Below are 9,960 nucleotides of genomic sequence, written 5' to 3'. Positions count from 1 at the left end.
CAAGAGCGCCAGTGGTGGGGTGCAGGAGTGGGAGGAAGGCTGGGAAATGCGGCTGAGTCACATCTTCGGAAGCCCCCCATCATCACCCTGGTGGCTCCTCTGCTGGCAGGTGCCTCATGAAGACCTGACCCAAAGTTTTCAAAACTCTGTGGTTTCTCAACCCTCCTCTGGTAATCCATAGTACTCCCCCGCCTCCACTTGCCAGCCTCGTGATCCCTTCATTGACACATAGCTCAGTTCCCATAAAAGGGCTGGTTTGCTGAGTCGGGGAGTGGAGTGGGACAGGTATATAAAGGAAGTACAGGGCCTGGGGAAGAGGCCCTGTCTAGGTAGCTGGCACCAGGAGCCGTGGGCAAGGGAAGAGGCTACACCCTGACCTGCTCTGCGGCAGCCAGAATGTGTGTGAAGGCGGCTCAAACAGGTACCGGGGCTAGTCAAGGTCAATCCATCAGAGTCGTGTTTTCAGGCCCAGACAGCCCGCAGAGCCCTCTACCTGCTGGGTAGGGGACTAAGGGAGTGGGGAAAGGGGAAGGGGAAGCAGAGCCAGAGGCCAGGGGAGGGAGTGAGGCTGCAACCAGGAGGCGGGGTGGGGTGGGGGCACGACGGTATGAGGGGGGGTTCTCAGTTGCTTGGGGAAGGGAGCAGGGCGGAAGGGCAGGATGCACTTGCAGGGGTCTGACCCTGGATTTCTCTTCAGGCTTTGTGGTCCTGGTGCTGCTCCAGTGCTGTGAGTAATCCCTCCACCCCTACTTTAAGTCCAGAGGTGTGGTGAGGGCACAGGGCAGGTGTGGAAGAGGTCTTAGATCCAGGGGAACACTTGGCCAGTTTCTTCTGTTCTTTCAATGGCTTGGAAATATTCACGTTTGCTAAACCGGAGTGAGGAGTATATGGATGTTTATTTTACTATACTCTTTGGTTATGTGAAAATTCTCAAAATAAGAAACTTTTAAAGGTCCTGGTTCAGTGAAGGCTTTGACTAACAGTCCCTGGGAGCCGCTAGTACAGTTGCCCAATAGCTGCTTGGATGAGTGATGCCCACATTGTTTGCAGCAGGAGAAACGGAATTAGAGGCGAGGAAGGACTTCCTGGTCCATTGTGATATTGTGCCCCAGCTTGGGGGACCTGCTGAGAGAGCACAGGACAGCCATTCTGGGTGGGTTACAAGTTAAAGGCAGTCTCACCAGGAGGCAGAGAAAGGTGGGCCAGAGTCCCTCATGGATGAAGGACCTTACTGCAGGTCACTAAAGGTGCCAGCCTGAAAGCCAGAGCCATCTGTGACACAGGCTGTCTTGGGCCTTCCCCTCCCACAAAGCCACTGCTTCCAAGAAGCCTGTTGTGCTGGCACCAGGTCCCATTTCACCCTTATTCACCAGCTCCTACCCTTCCCCCACACAGTGCCTGTAGCGTATTCATCCCCTGCATTTGATCTTTTCTAAGCATTTTCAGAACAGGCCTTATTTTCACCAGTCAGGGAACTCCCCAGAGGCAGGGGGACCTGAACCAGCTCCTTTCATTTAAGAATTATGACTTTGCTCACAATCTGCATCCCACTCCTCCTCACCCACCCCCACACCCCACTGGTGCTCAGCTTTGGGCTCAGCCTGAGGTCTCTTGCTGAATCCTGACCCGGGCCCCACCCCTGACTTCTCCTTCAGGCTCTGCATACAAACTGGTCTGCTACTACACCAGCTGGTCCCAGTACCGGGAAGGCGATGGGAGCTGCTTCCCAGATGCCATTGACCGCTTCCTCTGTACCCACATCATCTACAGCTTTGCCAATATAAGCAACGATCACATCGACACCTGGGAGTGGAATGATGTGACACTCTACGGCATGCTCAACACACTCAAGAACAGGTTGGGCCAGGGCTGGCCAGGAGAGGAGGGACCAGCTGGGCTGGTCCCAGGACAGGGCAACCCCACCCAGAAGGATGGGCCAGGCCCCACCCTACTCATCTATGACTGGAGAATTAGAGGGGCTTGGCTTAAATGGGCGGAGGGGATGACCGTAGGTGCTGGGCAATATTTGGGGTGATGAGAGAGTGTAGATGGAAGCACAGCTGAGCCTCTGTGGGAAGGGGGAACCCTCTCCCCCCCACCAATGTGCTCTCCAGGGAGCATGGAAAATGTGCATGACTCTACTTTGCCATACTCTGTCTTCTCCACTGGGGAAAACAAAAATGGGCAGCAGACTTCAGAGTAACTCCCATGAAGCCTGTGACCCCTCAGAGATCCACCACTATGAATCTCTATGGGATTCCCAAGAAGTCCTATGGGAGGACATCAGCAACCTAACCCAGCCTCTCACCCAAAGCAGGAAACCTACTATGGCCTCTCAGACATGGGGCCACACCCAGTGTCATGACAACCACATTCCACCCCTGCCCTCCCCACCTCCCTGTGCCCCACAGGAACCCCAATCTGAAGACGCTCCTGTCTGTCGGAGGATGGAACTTTGGCTCTCAAAGGTAGGAGCCTCTCCTAGGGGCAGGATGGCAGAGGATGATGGCATAGGAGTGAGGAGCTTGGGTCTCCCCCACCCACGGTAGGGATGTTCCAGGGGCTCCAGACTGGTTAGGTACAAGGCCTACCTGGTTGTCAGGGGCCTGCTTGATGTGTGGCAAAGAAAGCAGAGCCCAGAGAGGGAGCAGGATTTGCCAAGAGTCACACAGCAAGTTAACAGTGGATCTCCCAATTCCCTGCCGACGCTCTATTTACTACCTCACAGGCCCGAAAATATGGGACTTCTGGGGCTACTGCCATTAGGGCTGGAAAGAGACAGATGGAAACCAATGGTGAAATTGAGGAGTGGGGAGACCCTGGGAGGAGTCTTTGAATTAGGTGGGGTTGGAGCAGGGCTTGAAATGGGGCTGGGTATGGCCATTGTTGGCACCTATGTGCTGGGTGCTCTCGCTGTGTCTAGCACCCTGTCTCCCCATGATCCCATGTCGTCCTCACAACAGCACGGTGAGCTGTTATAATTGTCCCCATTTTACAGATGATGAAACTGAGACTCAGGTTATAACCTTTCACAGTGGCTGGCTAGTAAGTGATAGAGTAGGACTAGGAAACCTGGAATGCTTGGCTCTAAGGCACATGCATGCCTGGAGGTGACCCCTCTCCCAGTCATGCCCTCCCAGAGCTGTGTGGCCTCAGGCTCCCAGCTCTGCAGGTCCTGGAAACCCCACCAAAGGCCCAAGGCACCTAGCATATCAGTACTGAGCAAGCACACCACGGGGCTGATTTGGTCCTAGATTTTCCAAGATGGCCTCCAACACCCAGAGTCGCCAGACTTTCATCAAGTCAGTACCGCCATTTCTGCGCACCCACGGCTTTGATGGGTTGGACCTTGCCTGGCTCTACCCTGGACGGAGAGACAAGCAGCATTTTACCACCCTAATCAAGGTGCTGGTCAGGTCAGGGACAGGGAGGGAGGTGGGCAGGTAGGAGGCAATGGAGTGGGCTAGAAGCTGGCTTCAGCTGCTGTCCTCCTGAGGACAGGTAAAGAGAGACTTAAGCCTCGCTGCAGTGTCCTGGGACCCCGTGCCCTGAAGACCTCACACAGCAAGGAAGGCTTCTTGTGACCATGGTGGGAGGTGGGAGTGGGGTTCTAAGAGGTGGAAGGTTGTGACTGAGCGGAGCACCCACTCGTCACTACCCACTTAGTGCAATGCCCACTGTCCACCCTGCGATCCCATCCTGATGCCACCCATACCCAGCATGCACTGCGTCCAGCGGCTCTCAGCTCTGTCTGGGGCAGCCCAAGCATCTCCAGTTACCAGGGGCAGAAGGAAGTCTAAACAAATTGTTCACAATACCAATAAAAATCACTTTAACTTTGGGATTTCCCGTACCAGCTAGAACAAAGCACAGACCGAAAGGCAAATGTCCCCCAAAGTCATCTGCGGGCCAATAGGGGTCACCCACTGTTCCGATGCTCCCTCCAGGACAGGGAGTAATTGAGTGCTGATGGGTGTGCATGGGTCTGGTGACAAGAGTAGTCAGTTTTTTAGGAAAAGGATGGGTGACCTGAGGATGGGACCACTGATGAGCCACTTTATCACTTCCACCAGGCCCCAGGCAGGTTGGAGATCATAGCAAATGGGATGCACAGAGACCTCGGCCCCCTCGACAAGTCTACCTCTCGTGCCCTCTGGGACCCTCTCTCTCACCTGCCTGTCTCCCATCTAGGAAATGAAGGCCGAATTTGCAAAGGAAGCCCGGCCAGGGAAAAAGCAGCTCCTGCTCAGTGCAGCAGTGTCTGCGGGGAAGGTCACCATTGACAGCGGCTATGACATTGCCCAGATATCCGAGTGAGTCTCCTGCCCCAGGCAGCTTCCCCAGAACCTCTGTCAACACTCCTGTTTCCCCGCCACCCCCAGCCCTAGCACTGCATGTAGACTGAGGACACTGGGCTTCCAGTCCCAGTTCTTCCAAAGCCTTGATGTGTGACCTTGAGCAAGTCGCTTACCTGCCCTGTGCCTCAGTTGCCCCATCTGTCAAATGGTGCATAACAATCCTTGCCTTTCCTTTTTCACTTGGGCTGTTGTTGAGCAGTTGAGAGAGTTGCTATGAAAGTATTTTGGAAAGGGAAATGGAAAAAGCTATTCAAACCCTCTGGCCATTGCAGAGTATTTTCTCCATGCCAGGCTGAGCAGAGTGCTGGGCCCTGGAAAGGCCAACAGCAGCCTCTTTCTAGAGTGCTGGGGAGTCCTCAAGGCTCTCTCACACACACAGGCCTCCCCCTTTCCTGTTGGCCCCACGCCTCATCCTCACCCCGCCCCTCATGCCTGTGAGGAACAAGGAGCAGCCAAGCAGCCTCATCTCTCCAGAGAGCAGGGCCATGGGTCTCGGGAAACCCAGGAGTAAGGAACAAAGACTCTCCAAAATGACTTCAGAGCTTCCTTTAGGATCCCAGGGAGGTGTGAACTCAGTGCTTAATTAAACGGATTCTTTAGAGGGTGGGAAACAGGTGGCTCTCAAACATTTGCCCCACATATCCGAAGAAGCTCGTATTCATGCAATCCGCCCCCAGTGGGCTCACCGGGTTTTGCGGGTGTGCAAAACCTCCTCCCACCCAGTGCCTCTTAGGTTCAGGTCATCCTTTGGCCTTGCTCTTTCCCCGCCAGGCTGTCTGTTGATGCTACTTTGAATCTGCTTTCACTGAGATAAGCATGGCAGGAGTGGTGGGGGTAAGGTGGGATAGAAGCCAGCTCCCAAACGTGTGCTGGGCATAACAGAGGACCCATTCTTGACTGAAGTGCCCTTGTGGGACCCTGAGCCCATGCCCTGGAGTGGCACAGGGTGGTGTGCCAGCAATGGGGTTCAGGCTAGCAGCCTGTCCGGCTGCTGTCTGCTTCCCTTGTTCACATCCTGCTGGAGCCTTAAATGGGAGCCCAAAAGCTTTCCTCTTTTTTTGTTTGTTTTTTTGTTTTTTTGAGATGAAATCTCACTGTGTTGCCCAGGCTGGAGTGCAGTGGTGCAACCTCTGCGGCCCAGGTTCAAGCAATTCTCCTGCCTCAGCCTCCCGAGTAGCTGGGATTACAGGCACCTGCCACCGCATCTGGCTTATTTAGTAGAGACGGGGGTTTCACCATCTTGGCCAGGCTGGTCTTGAACTCCTGGCCTCATGATCCATCCTCCCCAGCCTCCCAAAGTGCTGGGATTCCAGGTGTGAGCCACCGCACCTGGCCTAAATCTTTTCGATTAATAATTTCCTGCCTCACCCTCCATCTCCTTCCTCCTCAGACACCTGGATTTCATTAGCATCATGACATACGATTTTCATGGAGCCTGGCGTGGGACCACAGGCCATCATAGTCCCCTGTTCCGAGGCCAGGAGGATGCGAGTCCTGACAGATTCAGCAACACTGTGAGTTCTCAGAAGGAGGGAGGGCCAGGAAGGGGCCGCAAGACCTGCCATCTGCCAGTGCTCACACACCAACCCCTCTAGTCCTCAGTACAGTCCTGCAAGACAGGGATTATGAGGCCCATTCCACAGATTAGGAAACTGAGGCCCAAAGTCTGGGTATGCTCCATGGCTCTGGGAAGGTAGTCTGCAGGGTAAATGGAGTGTAGGCAGGGGGCAGAATGGGGAGAAGCTGGGAACTGAGGAGGTGGGAGCCATTGTGCCCCCAGAGCCAATCACCTGATTTCTGCATCTGTCAAATAGTAATAGTCCCTTCCTATGCCTCAAAGGACTTTTTTCAAGAATGCAACCGTAAAATTCACTTTAAAGTGACATGATCAGTTCCCGGAGGGACAGGGGAATCCCCAGTGCACCGTATACCTATAATCGCTGTCAAGACAGCAGCAGTATTAATTGTTGAATCTTCCGCACCTGCGCACTAACTGCTCACGTTGTTCCCACCCTACCCCACCCAGGACTATGCTGTGGGGTACATGTTGAGGTTGGGGGCTCCTGCCAGCAAGCTGGTGATGGGCATCCCCACCTTCGGGAAAAGCTTCACTCTGGCCTCTTCTGAGACTGGTGTTGGAGCCCCAATCTCGGGACCAGGAATTCCAGGCCGGTTCACCAAGGAGGCAGGGACCCTTGCCTACTATGAGGTAAAGGAGTTAGGGGAGAAGGTAGGATTCCCCCCACACCACCAGCAGCCCTGGGGAAGGTGATTCCCCACCACGTTCTTGCTTTTTCTCCTTTGGGAATAAAGAAAATGTCCGGTTGCCCCCGCATGCCTGAGGAAGTGGAAGGGAAAGGTTAGGACATTTGTTGCTGAAAGTCTCCAGCAGGTACAGGCACATGGGCCTGCAGCACTAGGCCCCTGGGATATCCCTCTGGCTATGGGGCTGAGGTCTTCCTTCCAGCCCAGGAAAGAGCAGAGGTCAAGAGGCAGGGTTTTGTTTCATCTAGCCTCCGCTGCTCTGTGTGTCCTTGGGCCTGTCCTCAGTGTCAACCAGCAGGCCTCGCATCTCTGTTTAAATGGAAGAAGCTAAGCAGCGCCAAGGCAGCCACCATCTCTGGGACATTTGCATCTGTTTTATATAAACTTGTGTGACGCATGCAGCCTGCAGACCCTGGAGAGAGTGAGGCCGTAGGAGGCAGCAGGAGCTAAAAGAGATTTGGAGAGTGGCATCTCCTGGTGACCTGCAAGGTCTCAGAACAACTCCCCACACGACCTCTCCCCTGTTATCTGCTCAGATCTGTGACTTCCTCCGCGGAGCCACAGTCCATAGAATCCTCGGCCAGCAGGTCCCCTATGCCACCAAAGGCAACCAGTGGGTAGGATACGACGACCAGGAAAGCGTCAAAAGCAAGGTAGGCTTCCCCAAGGCCACGCCTCAGGACAAAGAGAAAGAAGGAGGCCCTGCTCCCAGCAGCCAGATTCCTGTCCCTTGCACTGAGGGCTGGGCTGGGCTCACAGAGCACATGTGCCCTGTACACACTCTGTACCAGGGAACCCAGCCCTGCTCCTCTGGGCCTCCCCTGCCAGGTGCAGTACCTGAAGGACAGGCAGCTGGCAGGCGCCATGGTATGGGCCCTGGACCTGGATGACTTCCAGGGCTCCTTCTGTGGCCAGGATCTGCGCTTCCCTCTTACCAATGCCATCAAGGATGCCCTCGCCGCAACTTAGCCCTCTGTTCTTCTGCACACAGCACGGGGGCCAAGGATGCCCCATCCCCCTCTGGCTCCAGCTGGCCAGGAGCCTGATCACCTGCCCTGCTGAGTCCCAGGTTGAGCCTCAGTCTCCCTCCCTTGGAGCCTATGCAGAGGGCCACAACACACAGATTTGAGCTCAGCCCTGGTGGGCAGGGAGGTAGGGATGGGGCTGCGGGGATAGTGAGGCATCACAATGTAAGACTCAGGATTAGTATACACTTGTTGATTAATGGAAATATTTACAGATCCCCAAGCCTGGCAAGGGAATTTCTTAAACTCCCTGCCCCCCAGTTCTTATCAAAGGACACCATTTTGGCAAGCTCTATCACCAAGTAGCCAAACATCCTACAAGACACAGTGACCATACTAATTATACCCTCTGCAAAGCCCAGTTTGAAATCTTCACTTAGGAACGTAATCGTGTCCCCTATCCTACTTCCCCTTCCTAATTCCACAGCTGCTCAATAAAGTACAAGAGCTTAACAGTGTGTTGGCGCTTTGCTTTGGTCTATCTTTGAGTGCCCACTAGACCCATTGGACTCCCCTCCCCCATCTCTTCTGGATTCCTTCCTCTGAGGCTTGGGACCCCTGAGCTTGCAGAGATGAGGCCACCATGTCCTCTGCCTAGCCGCAGAGAGCCCCAGTGGGAGGCCAGCATCCTCAGATTCACCTGCCTTGGACTTAACCCAAGCATGGCTGATGACCTTCCAAATATTAAGAGGCCGAGTCAGGGTGGATCACAAGGTCAGTAGATCAAGACCATCCTGGCTAGCATGGTGAAACCCTGTCTCTACTAAAAATATTTAAAAATTAGCTGGGCGTGGTGGTGGGTGCCTGTAGTCCCAGCTACTAGGGAGGCTGAAGCGGGAGAATGGCTTGAACCCGGGAGGTGGAGCTTGCAGTGAGCCAAGATCACACCACTGCACTCCAGCCTGGGCGACAGAGGGAGACTCTGTCTCAAAAAAAAAAAAAAAAAAAAAGTCATTGCCATCCAGATTTCTAAATTAAATTCCCTATTGAAAGAAACTTTTTATGTTTCCTGAAGGTTAGCAGGCCCTGGGAAAGAAGTCTTTTCATCCCAACACTCCATCTCTTCTGACCCACGGGAAGGTGGTGGGAGCTCATCACAGGACCAGGTTAGAAAGCCCTGAACCCTGGACCCTCAGGGCCAGCAGGAAATGCAGATGTCATCTCATGCACCCTTCCTGCCTATTGGGACTGGAGTCCCTTCAAAGTGGTTAAGAGATGGCCCTCCAGCCTCCCAGTGAGGGGCAGCTCATCACCTTGGAAGCAGCCCATTCCATTGCTGGACTGAAATCTGTCAGCAGTCCTAGGGCTGGGCTTAGCCCTTTGTTCTGCTCATCCCTCCCCTAACACTCATCCCTCCACCCATCCAGAGATCAAAGTACCTCTGCTCAAGCTGGACTGAGATAGGAGGTCGGGAGGATGTGATGGGGTGGTTCAGAAGAATAGACAGATTTCCAGCCTTTATGAGATGGAGATGCTCTCATCAGGCTTCTGTTGAATTCCCAGAGCCCCAGGAATGCCTTTATCCAAAGAGACTCCAGATATACACTCCAAAACTAAAGAGAATTGATTTGTGGATTCTCTGATGTTTGGATTATCTGTGACTTGGGATAATCACAAGTTGGCCTGATGGTTTGTGACTCTGGTTTGAAGTGGAGGGAAGGAGGAAATATCTGAAATCTGAACCAGCTGGAGCTGGGCAGATGCTACTGATCCCAAGGTCATAGCCCTGCTGAAGGCGAAGAAAGCAAGGACTCGGCAAGGCGTGGGGTGGGGTGTGGGGAGGGGGTACCTGGCATTTCACCTTTGGCTGGTGGGGCCAAGCATTCCCTAATCCCTGCCACTGCCCACCCCACCACACAGGGATCTTTGAAACCCCAGGGCTGCCAGCCCTCATGGGCAGCCAACCGCCCTCCCCTGGGGCCACCCTTCCCCCCGCCTGGGACAGGCTCTCCAGGGCTGACTCAGGGTCCTGTGGGGTTAGTCACATTCGCTTATAGCTGCAGAGTCAGAGGCCAAGGATGGAGATCGGACCAGCTGGGCACCAGCACCCTGGCTGTTGAAGGCCAGTCGGGGTGATGGATGAGGGAGTGACTCCTCAAGGGGCCCTTGTGGTTCTAGGACCCGCTGTCTGCCTGGCAAGACATGGAGTCATCTAGCAGAAGGCAAGGCCATCCAGGGAGAGCCAGATCCAGAGGCTCCCAGGCCCTGCACTGCCACTCCCCAGCCGAGACAGCAGGGTTGAGAGGCAGCCACACCCTGGTGTCCCCAGTCCCCAGGAAAGGGAAGAGCATGCATGCTGCTGAGGCCCCTGA

The 9,960-nt window shown here is 54.5% G+C and overlaps 1 protein-coding gene across 4 annotated transcripts; it reads left to right on the top strand.

The window, feature by feature from the left end:
* The first annotated feature begins 265 nt into the window (after positions 1-265).
* On the top strand, positions 266-8,106 carry CHI3L1 (chitinase 3 like 1). Of its 4 annotated transcripts, NM_001265920.1 has the most exon segments (10): positions 266-421; positions 698-727; positions 1,656-1,857; positions 2,412-2,468; positions 3,255-3,405; positions 4,192-4,313; positions 5,749-5,872; positions 6,385-6,567; positions 7,160-7,276; positions 7,452-8,106. In NM_001265920.1, coding segments are annotated over 10 exon segments (1,152 nt in total). In that variant the 5' UTR covers positions 266-396; the 3' UTR covers positions 7,593-8,106.
* Positions 8,107-9,960: the final 1,854 nt, after the last annotated feature.

This window comes from Macaca mulatta, chromosome 1, assembly GCF_049350105.2.
Source record: "Macaca mulatta isolate MMU2019108-1 chromosome 1, T2T-MMU8v2.0, whole genome shotgun sequence".
NCBI lineage: Eukaryota > Metazoa > Chordata > Mammalia > Primates > Cercopithecidae > Macaca > Macaca mulatta.
The sequence above is the reverse complement of the archived record's forward strand: the minus strand, read 5'-3'. Positions and strand labels throughout refer to the sequence as shown.